Source organism: Perca flavescens, chromosome 1, assembly GCF_004354835.1.
Source record: "Perca flavescens isolate YP-PL-M2 chromosome 1, PFLA_1.0, whole genome shotgun sequence".
Taxonomy (NCBI): domain Eukaryota; kingdom Metazoa; phylum Chordata; class Actinopteri; order Perciformes; family Percidae; genus Perca; species Perca flavescens.
The window spans coordinates 15698540-15719881 of record NC_041331.1 but is presented as its reverse complement, the minus strand read 5'-3'; the positions used below and the strand labels follow the sequence as shown (position 1 = coordinate 15719881).

The 21342-nt window shown below is 40.9% G+C and overlaps 1 protein-coding gene across 1 annotated transcript in view; it reads left to right on the top strand.

Annotated features, from left to right (window-relative positions):
- Positions 1-401: 401 nt before the first annotated feature.
- smad3a (SMAD family member 3a) overlaps positions 402-21342 on the top strand; it is a 29342-nt gene continuing 8401 nt past the window's right edge. Inside the window, exon 1 of the mRNA XM_028581171.1 lies at positions 402-1189. Within this exon, the coding sequence (XP_028436972.1) occupies positions 987-1189 (203 nt within the window). The 5' untranslated portion in view covers positions 402-986. The remainder of the gene's footprint in view (positions 1190-21342) is intronic.

Genomic DNA, 21342 nt, shown 5'->3' with positions numbered 1-21342 from the left:
TTTGGACTATAATTATGTTAGTAGATGAACTGAAACAGATGGACGATTTCATTTTGGGAGTTTTCAAGAAGATTCACAAAGGATAAATAAAGCACATTTTGCTGTGGAAATGTTTAAAAGCAGAGCCTATATATATCTTATAGCACTCCTATATCCTAAATCGTCCAACACACACAAAAGATCAACACCAGGAGCACAAGGACTTAAAGTCATCGCACTTTATAAGTGCAATCACATGCAATTAACAGTTTTCTTCGGTTTTACATGACTAAATCAAGTGATCTGTGCAGGTGTGTGATTGTGACAGCTTATTTAGGCACAGCCACATGCAATTTGATCAGCAAGCAATAGCAGTGAAAAGGCAGGGATTGTGCAATATCAGCGCAGCACATTTGGCCAGCTGCTCAGACTGGCCTCTCGCAGGTCTGCTGTGCAGTCTAAAAGCCTGAATTGTGACTCCCAGCAGCAGCTCCTGCATTTGCATTTGATGCAGACTTCTTGCAGACTTAAGTCGGGGGGATCCAGCACCGCGGATGACTCTGAATTTTTCAAAACTTTGCCGATTGGAGGTTTAAGCTGCAAAGAAACACTAAAAAAGTAGCCTATTTTCACTTCGATATTTAAACATAGTTCGAGTTAAAGGCGTAGTTTGGGTGTGATTTGTGTTAAGTGTATTTAGAATAGCTCCGGTTTAAAGGCGTGCAGACGGGACTAGGTTTCCTGGCGGAGTAGCACTAAATTCAGAGCGCAACAGACTACCGGTGCACACTTCACTGCTGAGCTTGAGCCAGACGGTGAACTAAAACTGGAGGATTCAACTCCGGGATGCATCGGTGCGGCGTTTAATAAACAATAACAATTTATCTTTAGCTAATCGATATCGCTTTCACATCCACTGTTTGGACCGTTTAAAGAGCAGTTCCCGTGTTTTGTCCAAACCGCCGCCTGCACTTCCCGACACTGGAAGGACCTAAACTGAACCCAAGATGTCAATTTTGCCTTTCACTCCCCCCATTGTCAAAAGACTTTTGGGCTGGAAGAAGGGAGAGCAAAACGGCCAGGAGGAGAAATGGTGTGAAAAAGCAGTGAAAAGCCTGGTGAAGAAGCTCAAGAAGACGGGGCAACTAGACGAACTGGAGAAAGCCATCACCACCCAGAATATCAACACAAAATGCATCACTATACCGAGGTAAGGAGACTTTGTGCGCTGGGTTGATGGTGACCGTAAAGTCAGCATCCTAACGTTAGCTAGCTGAGGTAGCTACGTTACTTCAGTTTAAACGTTTAATTACAGCTTTGTTACAGAAAACTCTTAGGTTGTCCCAGTCTTTAGCTAACTGTAGCGTGCACATGAATGACATCCTTACTTGACTGATAAGTTGACATTTCCACTTCCTGTCTTGTGTCAATATTTCAAACTCCTGCTTTCCTTTGCGTTAATTATACAGCAAGAGGTGGCTAATGCAATGCTTATCTAACAGTGGTCCATAAGGATAGCTAGCAAATCATCGCGTCAGTTAGCTGCCATGCCATCATATGTAACGTTACACTTCACTTTAAGTGAACTGAAACATTTTTTAAGCAGCTTCTAGTGACTAATGTTGTTGAAAAAGGGGATATAATCTGTGCATCACTAGCCAGCAGCCTAATGCAATGCAAAAGCACAAATGGAGTCCAAGTTATATAACTTGGCCTTAATCTGGGACGCTTTCTACTAGAGCTGTGTGTTTGTGTTGGTGCGTAGGCGAGCCTGTGGAGCTGGGCTCTCGTGTCTCCTTTGCAGTGCATCTATACAGCCATTTGTCTACACAGTATTTTAACGTTGGCATTCAACATCAAATGACTGCTCGTAGTTTTAGGCATTCAGTTCAGTTAGAAGCAGTCACTTTCCTCCCTTGATGGAGGGCTGTTACAGGTAAGAGCCGGTGAGGTGCTGTTTGTAAACAAAGTCTGAGTTTTAGTTATCTCCGTTCCTAAACATCATGCTAATTAAAGTAATGTGGAATTTAAGGTTTTGTCTATTTTATCACACTCCAAATTTGTGCATTGCCTTTGTAGAGCCATAATATGAAGGCATCCTACACTCAGTTGCCAGTTTTTTTAGCACACCCAGCTAAAATATGTTCATCCCAAGTACTGTATACGGTGTCAGTGAGGGTACAACTAAAGTCAATAAATCGATTTGTTGATCGGCAATTTTATATAATTTATTATTTTGGTAATCGATTCATGTTTCCAGCTTTTCTAATGTTAGTAAACTAAATATCTTGTGGCTTTGGACACAATATATTTTAATACTGTGTGTGTGTGTGTGTGTGTGTGTGTGTGTGTGTGTGTGTGTGTGTGTGTGTGTGTGTGTGTGTGTGTGTGTGTGTGTGTAAGGCATTTTTAACTATATTCTGGCATCAAGACCAAACAGTTGATCAATTGTGGACTTAATTGGCAGATGAATCCCTACCCTAAATGATTGTAGATTGTAGTCTTAAGACCTCCCACTATAGTGCAAAAGCATTCAACAGCCCCACAATCTACAGTCTCCAAGTTATAATAAAGTTAAATCAACAGTTCTCTTCAACAGTTTCAACAAAAACTCAACATTATAAGCTTCATGAAAGTAGAATGTATTTCATGGCTGTCATATTAGGGCACATTAGTTTCAGTCAGGTGTAACTCAAACTGGCAACAGAGTGTATGTTCACAGTGATTTTTAAGTCTCTAATATTTAAGTGAAGAACAAACAAAGGCCTCCAACATTTGTTTTAGTCTACAAAATCTCACTTGCATGTGTGGGTAATTTAGATTAAAAAGCATACCGTGTATCAGATGAAAATTGAACCCCACGCAGAACACTCCCACATTCTTTATAACCACAAGTGTGCATATCACAGCTTGCTCAGGCCTTGGCCAGCATTCAGACTTAAGCCTACCCGGAAAGTTAAATAATGTTTGTCATGATCCAGGTTTCATATGTCCCACCACTAATGCAGAAGGGAAGAGGCAGAGTGCATTAAAATGACCCCAGATCAGATCTGACTGTCAGTGTGGGCTAACAGTGTCCCTGGAGAGCTGCTGTTTCTATTAATTCCCCTACGTTCTGGCTCGCTGACAGCAGCTGCCTGCGTGTTAAGGCCTGTCCATGAGGAGGTCAGCTCCTATCTCTCTGACACATGTACTCCCTAATGAGGCTCATCGTCGCTACCCCTCTTGATGACAGTTTTCTGTGATGCTGAGTGCTGAAGGAAGCCAGCACTGTGCATTGATTGAGTCAATAGCTGCATCAGGTGGTGGATTAGCAGATAAAGTATCTGTTGGGGGAATGTAAGGTAGGGTTATCATTATTGAAAAGAGGGAAAACGGGTGATTTACTCATCACAGCTGATTCACTCCTCACAGCTGATTCACTCATCACAGCTGATTCAGATATCATTTCTTAGAATGCCAAAAACCAGAAGCTGATTTTGAAGTCTCAAGGCTAATGTTTTCCAGTTGTGTCAAACAAAGTTAAGGATTTTTACAGGTTTTGTCCAAGCAGCTCCTTTGTGTAATTTTTGTCTGTCAAACTTACCTTGCCAAGTGGCAAAAATGAGATGTTTTGGAGATTTGGGAAAGCCAGCTGTCAAATTTTAAAGGGCTGTGACCTGCCAGAGGACATTTTTTAAAACAACATGGCAGTCTGGTTAGAAGCCATGGTATCACAACTTGGGGAGTTTGGTCCAGACAGAGTTATTTTTGGGTGTGGGTGGTGTGCGGGTGGTTAAGTGGGCTGTGTGTGTGTGTATGTCCCAACATGTTTACACTGGAGATAAAGCCTGCGTCCCATGAAAAAAACATTAGTCACACAGTCACTTTGTTTTAAATACCCATTTGAAGTTGGAAAAGTTAAGCTTTTACAGTATACAGTATTAGACTTTGCCTGTCACTTGGGCAGGGCTACTGCTTTACTTGCCTTGAGGCCACTGTGGTTTTCACAATCAGCTGTTGTCAATTTTTTTAGGAGCAGTAAGCTAAGTGAATGCTGGGGCTCCAGGCCAATCCTTAGTCACTCAACAACGAGCAATTGTGGCATTGTGGTGTGACCTACTGTCCCTCCCTCTTTTTCTCTCTCTTTCTTCTTTTAAAACCCTATCTTCCTATGAGCTGTAAACTTGGGTTAGTCACAAACATTGGTGTGTAAAATGCGTCAGACCGGTAGAGGGTTGGATATGCAGGGAACAAAATTAGCATGATCCACCAGCCAAAATCTGGTAAAATGTGCATGTGGCTGGTAGATTTGATTCACTCACCAGCCACAAAAAACAATGGTACTCTATTGAGTGGCTGGTAACATTTGAACATTCACTAGCCATTTGGCTGGTGGATAAAAAAAAAAGTTAATTTAGAACCCTGGTTGGATGTGAAGTGTGGTAGCCTGCGCTGCTTGAAGGTGAAAGGATGACTAACTAATTTAATTTCCCTCTGTTGTTTAAAGGGAATCTGTGTATTTATAAACAGATACCAAGTCTGTTTCAGTTATACCTGTGGGTTGGTTAATATCTCAGGTGGTTTTTCTGTAGCTTCCCAATAACTAAATATTCCAAAGCCCTCCAGTGGCCATAGAAATTGTGACCGTTGTCCGTAGAAAATGGCCACAAAGTCAGAGGTAGAAGGAGGAGGTCAAACTGGTTGGATGGGTCAACAAAACATCATACTTTTACACAAAAGTCTGCTTTTTGGTTCCTGTTTTCTACTGACAGTCATTGTTAGTTTCTTTTAGCGATGGCTGTGATTGTTACCTAACCTTAACCAGGATGACAAAGGTCCGTAACCTTAAAGGAGAATTCCGGTCGATTTCAACACGTAGCTCTGTTTGTAAATGTGGAGTGCTGTCCGTAACGAGATTGCCTTCACCGTGTTATCCTCCTGCTAGTGTTAGCACCCAGGCGGTTGAAACGGGGCAGGTTTTAAACGTGCTTTTAGCCTCTTAACGTGTTCAAGATGTCATTACAAGTGCCTAGCTATGTGAAGTGATTCCTTCCGAGTGAACACAGTGAATCTGTCTAGATAGACAGTAGATGTGAAAAAATGCATAAAAGTTGTGCTCATTCAGCTCTCTTTAGTTCCGGTGTTGAGACGGCAAGACGAGTGCTTAGGGACCGTCTACAAAGTATAACAGCGAAAAGATCTACAATCGACCGGAATTCTCCTTTTAACGAAGTACCCTAAACACAATGTTTCCTTAACATTAACCAATAAGGTTTTATTCCTGCAAAAGTGATGGAAATGCAATTATTGTCACATTATTTAACTTTTAACAACTATTTTCCATTATCGATTAATTTGTCTATTCCCAGAAGTCAAGGTGACACCTTTTTTAAAATAGTTTTTGCTCAACCAACCCAAACCCAAAGATTTTCATTTTACAATGACGTAAATTAAAAAAGAAAACAGAAAATCTGTCATCCATCATATTTTGAGAAGCTGAAGCTAATGTATTGTTAAACAAGTGTTTAACAATACATTACTTCAATAAATTATTCTCAAGGTTGTTGTCGGTACATTTTCTGCCGTTCAATTTATCAATAGTTTTGGCTAGGGCTGCTCGATTATGGAAAAAAATATATACTCCCGATTAATTTGGTCAATATTGAAATCACGATAATTTAACACGATTACTTGTTGAGTTCTGGAAAGATGTTGCAATTATTGAACTTAAAAAAAAAAAGTGGAAAAATAATAAATAAATCAACAGTAAAAAAACACAACTGTGAAATTTGCCATAATACTTTTTTTTTTCATTCAGAACACAAGAGAAGATAAGAGTTTACTTGCAAAACGTAATGAGCTAAATAATTGTTTTTCTCGATTATTCTGTTTTTGTGATTATTGGGAGCCAAAATCATAATCACGATTAAATTTCGATTAATTGCACTAGCCTAGTTTCGGCACTTAAATTGTACAAACTAAGCATGAGCTACTAGGAAGCAGTACATGCTGTAAAGCCTTGATCGTGGACATCACATAGCAGTGGTGACCTAAAGGTTAGAGAAGAGAGCTTGTGACCGGGAGGTCGTTGGTTTAGGATAAAATCTGGGCGGGGAGAGTGAAAGAGCAGTGCTTGTCCCTCTCTCATTACCACCACTGAGGTGCCCTTGAGCAAGGCCCTTAACCTCCAACCGCTCCGGTGGAGCTGCTCAGTGGCCACCAGATCAGACTGTGGCTGTACAGCTTCCAGGTATGAAAGTGCAACTGTGTGAATGTGATTAGGGCGTTCCTGCTAAAGAGAGGCTACCTCTCAGTGAACCTCCCCTGAATAAATAAAAAGGTAAAAAGTGTTAGACTCTGAAGACAGAATTGCACAAGCTACACTACTGGAAATTAGTCTGACATTGCAATTATGAGGAGATCGGTTAACAGTCTCTCAATAACTTCTTGCATTGTCTAGTCTTGTGTGCCAAATGGCAGTTATTACACAGACATTGTGTACCTATCTGTAACGGTCCTGTCATGTTTGAACAGAGAACTGTGTATGGAAGCCAGTCCTTAGCAGAAAAAGAAACACATAATGTTACAGATTTCATGTCTAACAGTAGTTTTAACAGTTAATAGGTTTACATAGAGCTTACAAAGCAGCAAAATAATGTAGGATTCCAATAGGATTTTAATGGGGGAACACTGGTGGTATATTAAAAGATGTGGGTTGCATGTTATGTCTTTTCATAGAGCCTGCTGGAGTGGATTCCTCAATCCTACCTACCTTAACTTAGTCTGGGTTTTGGCCAGGGCTGGGGAGTGCTTTCGTCTTGTCGACACACATCCCTGCTGGCAGCGAGACTTCAGGCTGATTCACACTGCTGCATGTCAGGGCAGGAGGGAGGGAGTGAAGGAATCCCAAGGACAGAAATAAAAGATAGCATAACCAAGAAAGACAGGGAAAAGAGAGAATATGGACTAAGAATGAAAAACTAGGCTGCATCCTTTAGAAAGAGGAGGACAGGGAGCCCATTACCCTTTCCACATACAAACGTCACTATTCACAGGACAAGACCCAGGTCAAAAAACGTGTTCTTAACAGGGTTGTTGAGATTCATGGGGGACTTGGTATAAGCTTAGAGGATTCCTTTTATTGATTTAGTCAGCCTATGAAAAGGTTTGTGCCAAAACAGGTGCTCCACAATAATGTAGAGGTCTTTTCTTTATCCACAACCGCACAATTTATGACTGAAAGAGCTAGAAGTCAAAACCAATAGATTTACTTTAGCGATCAAATATTAGTCTCGTGATAATCCTCTAATTATCAAAACCTGTGGTTACCATTTTGATTCAAGATGTAGTCTTGTTTACTTTGGACTATTTCTTGATCAAATACCGATAGTTCTGATAAAAATTAAAAATTGTGCCAGTGTTAGACTATTTTGTAGAAAAATGTCTTTTCTTTTCTCAAGGAATGGTTTTGAAAGAAGTATCATATTGTTCCATTTCCCAGCCCTACCAGGTTGACATATCAACATACAAGTGCATGTCTTTATCAGTTAAGTGCTCTGAGAGAGGGACAGAATGAATTATGTAAGATATAAAGGGAAATACAAAGGGATGGAGTGGAGTTGGGGATTCCCAGTGTTGTGTCTGGTGCTACGGGGGGGGGGGGTGCTGTCATCACAGTGGTAGAGTGTGATTTAATTAGGGAGGATGGCGCATGAATGATAGCCATAGGAAGACAGAATAAAAAGAGTGAAAGCAACAGAGATGAGAAATTTGAGGGGATCAGAATGTGAAAGAGAAAGGTAAACCAGAAAGCCAAGAGTTCAGATGAAGGAAGAGAAGGAGACAGAATATTTGGCAAGAGGCACGGTGTTGGATTCTCAAGCTTATCAGAAGGAGACTGTGGTTACTGTGGTTGGCATGCAAAAAAAGAAACACGCTAATAACCGAGGTAGAACTGGTTTGTTTTCCAGCTAGACAGCAGTTCAGCATCAAAAGAAAACAGTGTCTGTGTGTGTATGGATGACGAACTACACACACACATACACAAGCTACTGTGTCAAGAAGATATCGTATGTACCTGCACTGCTTCATACTCCACCGGCTTGAATGCCGCACATCGACGATATGGGGTCGTGATATAATTCAGGTCGATAACGATGATTAACTTTGGACGTATTTTGCTTGATATGGATGGATCTAACCGCCTATCACACAGCAGAAATACACACCAAAAGTCTTTTGCCAACCGCCAAAAAACATCAATAGAAGAAGAAGTTTTTGGCTTGCATGTCAAAGTGCACACCCATTTCCTATGCAGAGCATTGTTTGAGTTAACGGTGGTGAAGAAAATGGAAGCAATGAGTGGAACCAAGGGGCATGGGCACCAAAGCTACGGTGAAAGTGAACTTGCCTTGTCCTCCAAAGCTGAGGAAATTGTTGTCCCAAGAAGGGAAACCCAACCAATCTTTTCTATCACTTGAAAAGGTACCATCCCAGCCACCACACCGAGAGTTTGAAAATGCGGGCCCATGTTAACATTAGTCTGCCCACACGTTTTGTCCAACGTCCTAGTGGTTCTTCTGCTGTTAGCAGCGCTAGCGGGGCTGAGAAACAACAATCGATTGTGTCGTCTTTTGCGACCGTTGCCCCATATGATAAGTGAATGTGATAGTAGTCACAGCTTTTCATTTTTTTGCATTTACATTACTAACTTGTACTGTTTTGTTAAGGCAGATAAAGCATGTCTGCAACGTTAAATGTTTCCATTTAGATGTTATTAGTGGGAATGCTGTTCAACAGTTTAGTGAACTTTTCAAGATTTTTTTTGAGTTTGCTCTCACGCCCACAATATCTATTTGTCATACACAATTTATACATCAAAACATAGGTATTTTCGTCTAGTTTCAGAATATGCTAAGTTAAGCGATATGTTTTATACTTTGGGCTCAGCAAGCTTCCAAATGATGAGAGTAACAAATTTCCCTCCATCCGCTGCAATGATAAAAGTCCTCCATATTTTCCAGTGAACAGCAGAATGAACCACTTTTTTAAATCGCTGATATGCCCACAATTTTATGTTTATCCATATAAATGTTATACCGATACGTTCACAAAGGCCTTGTGGTGCTCAGGATAACGTCATTTGACTGATAGCAGTTACCATTTTTCCAGTCAGACCCTCTGTTTGAGAGCTTGCTCTCAGTGTCTGAAGTGCTGGCGTGTACTACAGGAGACATATTAAGAGCAGGTGCGATCGTTATCAGATCAAAGAGATGTTTATAAACATGGCCCAGGCCCTTAGTAACCATGACAACCCTTTCACAGACAGTCTACTTGATTACTCCAGGCTTGCTGTAGGAGTCAACTAACTATGATCATCAGTCTATATCATTTGGGTTCCACTTCTGTCGGTCTGTCTGTCTGTCTCCTTGTCTGTCTATGTCTCCCTCCCTCTCTCTATGCCTCCCTCCCTCCCTCCTTCTTTCTCTTTTCTCTGTCTTCCTCCCTCCTCTGTTCCCCTCCTCCCTTCCTTTAGTCTTCCTCCCTCCTTCTCTCCCTCCCTCTGTCTCTCCCTCCCTCCATCCTTCTCAATCTCGCTCTCTCCTTCTATCACTCCTTCTCTGTCTCTCTCTCCCTCCCTTCCTCTCTCTCACTCCCTCTCTCCCTTCCTCCTTCTGTCTCTCCCTCCAGGGTCATTTGTGATTTCATCCATGTATATAGCCTGTTTCTTTTCAGCCAATATATCCACCTCTCAGCTCTTTAGGCTCATGCTTGTTTGTTCTACCCAATGGATATGGCTGATAATAATACAAAGTCTTTAAACTTTCAGCCTTTTTAGTCAATTTTAGTCAAAGTTGCTCTTTCTTTTCCTCTCCTCTCTTTCCTCTCTCTCCTTCTCTCTTTATTCACTTTCTCTCATCTCCTATCTTCTCTCCTGCTCTTCTTTCTTCTCTCTTTCCTCTTTCTTCTTGTTCAGCCCCATTCTTTTCACCTAATATATTTCACATCTCATCTCAGCTAGATTGATGCTTTTTCGTTCTATGCAGTGTATATATCTGATAATAATACAAAGTGTTTCTTCTTTCAGCCTTTTCAACTTTCATCTTTAACAGTATTACAGTATTAATTAGTTTCATATTTCTGCATATGTGAGTCATTATCAGTTAGAAAATCTACTCAGACCTCACAATGTTCTACATATTTTGTCATTATTCAACATTTAAAGCAAGCAGTTCAGTTTAGCATAAACTTATACTTATTAAACCGATTTCCACTTTTTCAACTATTCTCACTACTTTAACTTCTTCTTACGGATTTAAGCTATTCAACCAGTTTAGCTTTAGCAATTCAGCTATTCAGCATTCCCACGCATTTTCTGCAGGAAATGCATTTTCTAGTTCAATATATTCTTTTATCACAAAATATTAGGGGTGTGACGAGACACTTACTCCACGAGACGAGACACATCACGAGATTGGGTTCACGAGAACGAGACGAGATTTAAAAAAAAAATTTGAAGAAATCCTCAATGATGAAATATATGAATGGAAAATAGTTTTTTTATTCAACTGACCTTGGCTTCTTTGTAGAGGTTTGGGACTACAGTGCGAGTTAAATGCGCGCGTGATGGGATGACGTACCTTGTTTCCAGTGTGTGGAGGAGTCGCCGAAATCCAACATTTTCCACCAGAGAAAATGGCCTCATATCAGCTGCAATGAAAACGCCTATGTCCCTCGTTATTGCCGTGGCTCTTGCACTTACCGGTGGATGAGATGCAAAGGCTTTTAGAGTTGTTTGCCCTTTTAATGTTTTTTGTCGCGGGTGCTGTAGTTAGTAGAGAGCTGTGGTGGTGCTGTAAGTGTTTTTGCATAGTGCTCGTGTTAGCCGCGGTATACGGCATTTTTTTCTTACAATGTTTACATATTGCGTTCGTCTTGTCTGTCACTCTTTCGCCGTTTATTATTTCCGCAGGAAAACCAAAATGTTGCCACACAAATGATTTAAAAGTGGCAGGGGGATCTTCAATAGTAATTTCACGCTCCATCACGCTGACATAACATCGCCTCACGAGACAACTTTTCACCTCGACGAGAAATCTCGTCACGTTTTAATCTCGCGAGATCTCGTTTTACGAGATCTCGTCACACCCTTACAAAATATATTCTAAACCAAGCCATGGTTGCACAGTTACATTATGTTATTCTATTTTTTATGTTAATAAACTATATTCTAAGTTTAACTAATGAACCCTCTGGTTTCTTCATGTTTCAGTCCTTATTAGGATACTCTCCAAACTGGCAGCATTATCAAATTTTATATCGTGATAAATATTGATATTGATCAATATGGGAAAAAAATAATTGATCATATTTTTTGCCATATCGCCCAGCCCTACCGCACATACATATGGTAAAAGCAAATTACGTCTAACCATGTATCCAGCTAATTTAAATAGCTCATGTTACTGTATTGTGTGAACAGTTTACTTCATGTAATATTGTATGTGGCGTTTTCTTTTGTTCCACCAAAACAAGTTCCTTCCCGAGACTATTTTTCAGAGGCACCATCTCTGCGAGCGGAGCTTAGCGCCGCCCAAGACGATTGTGATTGGTTAAAAGAAATGCAAACAACCCAGAGCATATTTTTCTCCTATCCTGGAATGTGTGGAGGAGCCAGACCTTACTCGGCAGCGCTGGGGAGATAAGTCTAACAATAGTTATCATAGCCAGCATACTGTTTACACAGTGAAAATTCTATTTAGATAATTTTATGGCCGCAATGACATTATTACTTTATTGTTGTCATTATCATATTCAGCAAATTATCACATTTTAAAACGTTGGAGCATGGCCTTATCTCTCGCTCCGGTAATGCTCACAACATGAGTTTGAAGCATGTCCCAGCCCGACCCAGGCGCCCACCCTCCCTCCATGCCGCCAGTGCCCAGAGCAACGGCGGCATACGGCTAACTGTTTGCGGCCATGTAACGAGGAGCTTGGAACACTGGCGTTAAATACATCGGATAAATACAGCGCAGTAGAGGGAATGAACAGCTCGGTGAGGAGGAGTGGAAATTCTTGTCTCTCCACTCTACTCACGTGCATTGGGCAGGCACAGACAGAGAGGCTACCAAACACTGTTAATTGACAGTAACACGCTTGCAAGAATGGAAAAAACAACAAAGAGCGACAGCCTTAATCCACTGTCAAAAAGTTTCTGATTAAATTTCAATTTTTTTTTTTTTTTTTTTTTTTTTACATCCTACTACAACCTTAGAATCAATACACTTTGGTATTTGAGAGATCCTTGCTGATTCATTCCTCGCTGTTTTCTCTTATCGTTATCTTCATTATACTTTCAGTGTGGTCTACCATCTCCTTTTCATACATAAGTCTGTTTCACTATCTTTGTGGGGACCCGTCATTGACATAATGCATTCCCTAGCCCCTTACCCTAACCTTAACCATCACAACTAAATGCCTAACCTTAACCCTTACCCTCACCCTAACCATAACCTAATTCTAACCCTAACCCTAAAACCAAGTCTTAACCCTCAAACAGCCCTTTAACCTTGTGGGGTCAAACATTTTGGTCCCCACAAAGCTGTGCAGACCCCACAAGTATACTGTATTCTCCGGTTTTTGGACCACACAAATATAGTAAAACAGGTACACACACACACACACACACACACACATACACACTGTCTCTCACTCACTTAGGTAGCTTTCATGTCAAGTATCACACCTGAGTCATTTGAGACAGCATTGTTCGACAGGGACGTGATACAAGACAGGTCACAGAGAGTTTATGTGTGTTGTCTGTCTGTGTGTGGTTGGCTGCTCTGATGAAGGCAGTAATAAGTTCCCCCAACAGTTGGGTTCAGGATTTCTGCCGCTGTTTGTTTTCCTTCATAGAAAGTGGATAGTGCTGCACTGAGGCCCAATCCCATATCCTATTTTGACCTATACCCTTAGTCTCCGAGTGGCCCTCGGGCTAGGTGGTAGGAGCAAGGCGTGTATTGGGATTGAAGACTGAATGGGCAGTGGCCGCATTCAATCCGATGGTTGATAATGACATTGTGCTGGCTGTGACCTCCGGGGACGTGTGTGTGTGTGTGTGTGTGTGTGTGTGTGTGTGTGTGTGTGTGTGTGTGTGTGTGTGTGTGTGTGTGTGTGTGTGTGTGTGTGTGTGTGTGTGTGTGTGTGTGTGTGTGTGTGTGTGTGTGTGTGTGTGTGTGTGTGTGTGTGTGTGTGTGTGTGTGTGTGTGTGTGTGTGTGTGTGTGTGTGTGTGTGTGTGTGTGTGTGTGGTCAGCTCAGAGAATGCTCTTTCTGCCTGCCGGGGCCTTGAGGAGGGCGTTGGCTGCTGTTTGGTTTTCTGCTTGCTCTGGGGGTGGAGGGGGTTAGAGAGACAGCTCTGCCTTGACTTGGCCTTCTCACTATCTGCAGGGAAGTACATGTGCACAGTGCAGAAACACACACACACACAGACACTTTCACCAGACAACAAGCCTGTCTTTGTGCTCCACTGGCCACTAACACCACCACTGCTGCTGCTACCACGGGATGCCGGACTACAGCTGAATATGTGTGGAAAAACAACTTCACGCAAAGGAGCAGGGGTTTAAAGGGGGGGGGGATTACTTTTAAGCTACGAGTACAGGTGAATGTCTTAAAATACAGAAAGGGCAATTAATGGATGAGAAGGTTGAGAAAAGTCATTGGATGTTGTTGAAGTTAAACAGCGTACATCACTAAATATACCATTGTGGTCCAAGACTCACTAAAAAGGACATAGACACGAATCATAGTGGGACTCTGGTTGTAAAAAGAACATCTCTTGTTGATCATTTATTCTGTTGGGTTGTCCTAAACATTCATCTTTCTTCCTCTCAATCTGCTCTTAAGGCCTCAAGGACCTTATCTCTCATGATTGGTGGAGTATTTCACTGTTGTAGTGTACCCTGTGATCACAAGATACAGAAAAATTATTGGGATTGAGTAGGTAACGTTAGTTCAGCCAGGAGCTCTCGTCCTAGATTTAACTATTAATTGCAACTAATGGAAACACAGTTACGCTTGGCGCTGATGGCTCTGCTCTTTATCTTGCGCCCTGGACCAGCCAAGCAGCATGCTAAGCTGAAAAAGGGAGCACCATACACAAACCCCAACTGGGTAAAAAAAAGAGTGAGCCAAAAGAAAGACCTTGAAAACCCATTTTAAATTTCATGTCATGTTAGGACTAGGAATAAGATAGGCGGAGGCTGGGGTGGTGGAGGGAAAACGTCCTCGCAAAGAGAGTGAAGCAGCATCAGTGTAGCAGGGATCAGTGAGGAAGGAGTCCCGTTTTTAAAGGACCGCCTTGATGTGAGAATGGCTGTGGTTGGTGTGTGTCTGATAGGAATGATAATTCAATCAGCGACCATATGACTTCTGTGTCCTGCACGTATAGCAGCCTAAAAGGGCTTTTGAAGCTTTTTCATGTGAAAGGATATATTATGTTTTTTCATACATTTGTATGATTACATTTGTACTAATTCAAATAGTGTAATGAAGGGATTAATGACTTTCACGGCCCAGAATGTTCCTACCTATATATATTCACAATGTCCCAACTTCTAGGTTGTGAGGCTTTAGTAATGTTTAAGGCCCTGACACACCAACCCGATTATCGGCCGTCGGACAGTCTGGCGAGGTCGGTGACTCGAGTCTGTTCGGTGCGTTCCGTGCCGTTGTCAGTCGGAGGAGCCGTGGCGTTAGTCAACGCCTCTCAAAATCTGACGAAAATCTTTTAAACTGATGTCGATCTGAAATGAAGACAGATTCAGCAACTGCATGGCCTATTTCTCGCTTAAAATGTTTTCAGAAACCCGTTTTTGGTGAACTATCTTTGTAAAATATGAGATCGTGTTCGTTTGTCAATGTGTGTTAGCCCTGTAGCTTTAAGTTCACAATTAAATTTGTAATCTTGTTTACTTATTCTTTCATCAGATAGCTCCTAATTATGTATCTTATTAAAATCCAAATGTTGCCATTTAAAGGCTAGTCCTTGTATTTGGCCTATGTTTAGACAACATTTAACATTTTAAGAACTTCAACTTCTTTTTTTTTTTAAATGAAAAAAAGCTTTTGTGGAAAAATTTTTTAAATATATATATTCAACTCAGTAATTAATAAATCGAAAATCGAAATTGAGACATTTGAGTCCTTGTCGTGGGTGTACTCTACCTCCCTCCCAGTGCATGTTGGGATAGACTCCAGGCCCCCACAATGCTGTAAAGATGAGCAGTGAAGAAAAAGATGGATGGATAGATGGATGACAAATATCCTTTACTGTGTAGCGTAGCAATTGAAAGAAACGTTTATGCTTGTCCATAGAAAGTTATTTGTTAAGAATAGAAAATTTTTGCTGATCTGTCAACAGCAATGTACTTTTCTCTCAGTATTCAGCATTCTCAGTATGAGAATGTTCTCCTTTTTGTTTTATTTTCTTACATTGGACAGTAAGCACTTGCCATAGCCTCTTTTTTTTTTTTTTTTTTTTTAACCGCTAGCCACATCTGAGCTCACATAGCTTAATTATTTTGGTCTATATTTCAGATCTTCGACCGTCAGCTCAGAAAATAATCAATCAACAATCAACCACTGACGTAAGCTGTGGGTTAACATTTGTTGGCCAAAGTCACTGAGCAAACAACCTTAAAAGAATGCCGTTTTTGAAATCCCTCTCAATGCTCAAACATACTAGCCTGACAAGCCAGACACACATCAAGATGTTGGGTCTGGGAACTCACCACTGACAGAGCTCAATCCGAGGGGCGGGATAACCGGTTGTCTTTCAAATTCCCTCTGCACGTAATAGGATAGCCCTACAACCAGGCAGAGCAACGAAGAAGGTAGAGAAGCTAGTTGATAGATTAAACTTTTGCCGTATCCGGTTGGCAAAACTCCAAACACATCTTCCTTTTTTAAGAATGATTTCAGTGCTGTTTTTTTCTCAAAGAAAAGCTTAACTCCAAGTCTTCCAGAAGACCGCTGTTCCCAGCAGCAGCAGCAGCCATAAGCCCCGCCCACCGACTCTATACACGATGTGATTGGCCTGACCAAAATTTGTTTTTTCCAGCTCGCAAGGCAACGGAGAGTGCCTAGACTGACCCTGGCTGCAAAATAAATTTGCTGCCACTGGGGTGCGTCTAGATTTCTAGGCTACAAACTTAATGTTTTTTTTGATCGTAGAAATTACACTTTGTGGGATATCGTATCCAGGTGGAGGATGGTATCTGTGTGTTTTAAAAGAATGAACAAACGTCAGTTTCACTGGACTAGTAGACTTGCCTACACTCTGCCCTACTGTAGAAAAAAATAACTTAACTACACTTTGGAGAAAAATGTTTTGATGACTTGCACCTGGACCAATTTCAGTCATTCATCATTTTAATGCAGAAAGAGAGAGAGAGGCTCATTGAATATAAGCAGTGGAACTAATGGTTCCCAGTCCTCTATTGTGTCCCCAGTTTTTGGAGTCCAGACTACGTTATTTGTCGTCTAGCCTTGCCGGTCGTCTGTCTGCTGGTTTCTTATTTCACATCCTTCACTGGTCCCAGCACACTCTAGCCCTATGAAATCACCTGTGGGCCACAGTCAGACTTGCTTTTCTCTCACACTCTATTCTTGGTTCTCTTCCTTCACCCGCCCCCCTTCTTTTGTAAGAAAAAGAGAACTCTAATGGCTTTTCCAGTGTGTGTGTGTGTGTGTGTGTGTGTGTGTGTGTGTGTGTGACGTTCCTCTGTGTGAGTTGCACCTCTGTTGGAATGTACTCACAAGCATTTTTCTTTGGTGATCAAGTTGACTGCTGCTTGCCCACAGTGATGACATTTTTGTGTAAACCAACAAATAAAATAAGAAAGAAAGTTGAAATCAGTTTTGATATTTGAGAAAATGTCTATGTGAAGAAATAAGAGAACTGTAAAGGATAGAAACTCATGGATCGGTTTCTCGAAATCTGGCCTTCCTGGATTATTTAATTGTCTCATCGGTATCTGCATTGTTTATTGTGTATCTGTTTTTGGTCTGAACACATGGTAATTCAGACTAACACAGTGGCATGGGTTAAAACCAGTGACCGAACTGAAGGGTCAGTGCACGTCTGGCTTCACAGTCCTCCTCCTGACAAACGCTGAATGCAGATGCTGCTACAGGTGTTTCCAGTAGGGATTTAAATTCAGTTATTGTTGTTTTAAATAACAAATTAACCACCTCTATATCCAATTCAAGTGGGGGAGAAAGAGAGCTTGCAGAGAGGGATAACTGAAACTGGAACTATTTTATTATTGTATGTAATGTGATTACGGTTGCAGATTCTTTGAATGAAGGGATTAACCTGTGACAGTCGTACAAGAACAGGTCCAATGTTGGTCGGAAATGCATTAACTAATGCATGACAAAAGGGGATAGACGCAGTAGAAGCAGATAAAGCAGTTTAAGGAAAATATTAATTCCCCATCAAGCTGTGTGTCAGGTTTCAAAACCCCGACTTTATTGCAACCCCTTCTCCAGAATGAGTGATGATTTATCTCTTCACGTGTTGTAATTAGTGGACATCAGCCCGACAGATCATGGTCATGGCTCGACAGACTGGCCACAGACTTTATGAAAGGCACAAAGGCTATTTCAGCCCTACACCCCCACACTCCTACCCTCACTCAGTACTGGGACGGAGGCAGGGCGGTCAGGATAGTGGGACAGACGGAGGAGATGGAAGGGGGGGGGGGTTTAGGGGCCCAGTCAACGAGTCTCTGAGCTGCCCTGAGCTGTTGAGACAGTCTGCCAGCCCTTTTGTCTGGCAGCACCATCCTTTTCTTTATCCATCATCCACTTTGTCGTCCCCCCTATTCTATCATAGGACAGATTGTGGACTAGGGGTCACAATGTTTACATACACTCGCAGGCTCTTCAAAAGTCCAAAATCATTTCTTTTAATTTTTGGATTAAACATGAGTGTTTAGTAGCGTAATGACCAACACTGGAAGACAAAAAAATAATAAAGTAGATGCTAAAAGGCCTTAAGGTCCTCAGTGCTTGCTGGCATCTTTTTAGTGATGTTAGATTTTCATTTGAGTTTGGGGAGAGGGAGAGGGAGAGAGAGCTCTGGCCAGCCTGAACACACACACAGTGTATATTTTTGTGTCTCTGAGCGTAACTGGGCATGCCTCAGTGTTTGTTTTGCCCCCCCACACACCTCAGTAAAGCTCAATCTGCTCTGTCTGAGTCTGTTTTGAGACAGCTAAACGCGCACACACATTATGCATTTACACAGATTATTACTAAATGTGAATTCCTTACAAGTAGTTGTGTTTGTGTGTTGTGTGTGTGTGTGTGTGTGTGTGTGTGTTGTGTGTGTGTGTGTGTGTGTGTGTGTGTGTGTGTGTGTGTGTGTGTGTGTGTGTGTGTGTGTGTGTGTGTGTGTGTGTGTGTGTGTGTGTGTGTCACACAAACAGAGTTGTTCGGGCGTAAAGGTCAGGTTTAGCCTCAGCATTGGGTCATAAAACCCAATGATGTTGACACAATTTCCCCCGTGGCAAAAAATCTATATCAATTTCACTCTGACTGTCCCTTGACAGAGAATTATCGGCACCTTGTCTCTTGTTCTCAATCAGAAAGGAAATCAAGATGACACAGGCATGTTTTAACTAGCCTTACATGGTGTCTCTACAGGAAATAAAATTCAGTGCAGGTCAGAAAAATGAAGGGTGGTTTGGATATTTTTTATTCTTTGGGTTATCAAGTCATCTTTTTCACCCCTGAACGAAAATGTTTGTATTAACTAGTGCTGAAAAGATTAGTAATTCCATTAGTCTGTCGAAAAATAACTGCCAGTTATTTTGATAATGAATAGATTTACTCTTTAAACTTATTTTTCACAACATTCCCTTGTTCCTGCCTTTTGGTAGTGAACATTTGCTGCTTTTATTTGTCTTGTGTGACAAAGAAGAAATTTCAATGGGATTTCTTTTTAATAATTTTCTGACATTTTTGTAGGCCAAACGATTCCTCAATTAATTGAGAAAATAATTGGCATGTTAACTGATGATGAAAATATTGAGTAGTGGCAGACCTAGTAATAGCTTTCTAATTTCAACTTAAAATCATTGTGATGTATCCCATAAAACTGTGCAAATTGTGGTCTAAAAACACAAGTAAAATACAGTACGCTGCTGCATATACTCTGAACACAGTCATCTAGCAACACATGCTGAAGTTGGCCTTCTCCTCAAATTATACACGATTAATTTTGTGGTCTTGAGGTACTGTTTTTTTTGAAAGCCAAATTTGATGCACACAGAATTTTTTTTACACAAAGTCAGTATTGAAAAAAAATATATATGTTGAGAAAAACAACGTAAAGCTCTTCCGTCGTCATCGATTTATTATTATCTTATTTTTATGTCTTATGAGTTATGTCTTTGTAAACAATGTCAGTCTATGGTGATCTGCACAGTTTCTGGTGCTGTAGGGAGGAGCTGAAGGCTAAAAACTGCTTGCCTGGATTTTTTTGGAACCCTTCAGATCCCACCCATGTCCACCCTGCAGGGAATTTGGGGTCATAGTTCTCCCATCTTCTGCCTCCCCCTTGCTACATAGCTGTCTGAGTTTGCCTGTTTAGACAGTACTGCTGGCTCTTCCTCTAAACAACAAGCTGAGGCTTGATGGTGGTGCAGGAGTGGTTTTTACTATTTTCCCCCATTAAAGTCTCAATCAACGTACCGTCCTACATTTCTTCAATAAAGTGAGTCATTCCGTTTTAGGAAGGTATTGTGTGTGTGTGTGTGTGTGTGTGTGTGTGTTTGGACCTGTCTATGTGTTGCTGTTGTTTCTTCAATTTTTTCCATATGCCCTACATTTCGTTAGTACACCGAATAGCCAGTAATGCCACTGCAATTTGAGCACGTCTGTCTCTGACCATTTAACACACCTACAGCGATAGTTTTTCTGCTCCAAAGAGTAAGGGAACACCGATAACCACAATAACCCCGCATGTACCTCTTTGAGGATTAGAGTGGATTATTTTTGTGGATTCCTTCAGAGATGTAGTGTTCCAACTTTATTTTTTCACAGTTTGTGCTGTTATGTGTAGTAAACATTTAGTCAGTCAGTGTTCTGAGTGTCTGCATGTGATCATTGTTCCTCTTCGCAATTTTTTTTTTTTTATGTTTTTGTCTCGTGTCCTCATGACTTTTGGACAATTTCCCATGATTCACTTTTGCAGCTGCCTCTGTTTATGAAACTGTGATTTAGTTGCTTCAAAGCTACTAACCGTCTTATGTCTGTATGTTTATTTTATTTTGTCCAACCCTTGTAAAACAAGTTTGCAAATTGAGTCAATACATTGAATACCAATTAGGTGTAATGCAGATCTAACATCTTTAAGTGACTTTTTTTTAAAGGCCTTATTTGCTATTGCATCAGTCACAAACCTAAATAAAAAAAGTATGCAATGTGGTAATAGGAAACAGCACCAATACACCATACCAATACATGCATAGAAAAGAGGAACAGTGGTTATAAGTAGACTCTCACAAACGATAACTGAAATACATTTAACAAATGATTGCACGCTACTACTAATACAACTTTAACAATACTGTTAATGAACAATATTGGAACAATTAATAATAAATTATTTATTGCAGGTTGTTGTACTTGATTGCATAGTAACCCGAGGTGTTTCTGCTTATTTGTCTACTGTGTGACAGTATCCAGATTGTACTCGTGGGCCCAGCCAAATCTCTCTCTCTCTCTCTCTCTCTCTCTCTCTCTCTCTCTCTCTCTCTCTCTCTCTCTCTCTCTCTCTCTCTCTCTCTCTCTCTCTCTCTCTCTCTCTCTCTCTCTCTCTCTCTCTTGTTGAACACTAAAATCAGAAGCAGTGTAATGGAACCAGCCCTGTTTGTCCATGATTTAAAAGCCTGAAGTCTGCAAGGTCTTTGATCAGACACTATGTTATTGTGTAACATCCCTAGCCATATTACATTTTCCTAGCCAAGCTATAATAGATATTATATATAGATAATCTTATGTTGTTTACTTCCCTTTTTGACGTGTCAGCACCATGATAACCTGCATTATGTTGCTGTGGCTCTCTCTAAAAAAAATAAAAACTAAATAAATAACAGGACAAGCTTCAGTACAATACACCCTTAACAAAACAGATTGTACTAAAGAGTGAGACACCATTTCTGTTTTTATTGTGACATTTATGAAGGAAAGCAGCTTTTTTATGTGTTATTGATTGGCCATAATAACATTTCATGGTTGAGGACAGCTCTGCTGTTAACTTCCACTTTTCCTATGGTGACTACTGGACCACTAAGGTGTAAAACCCC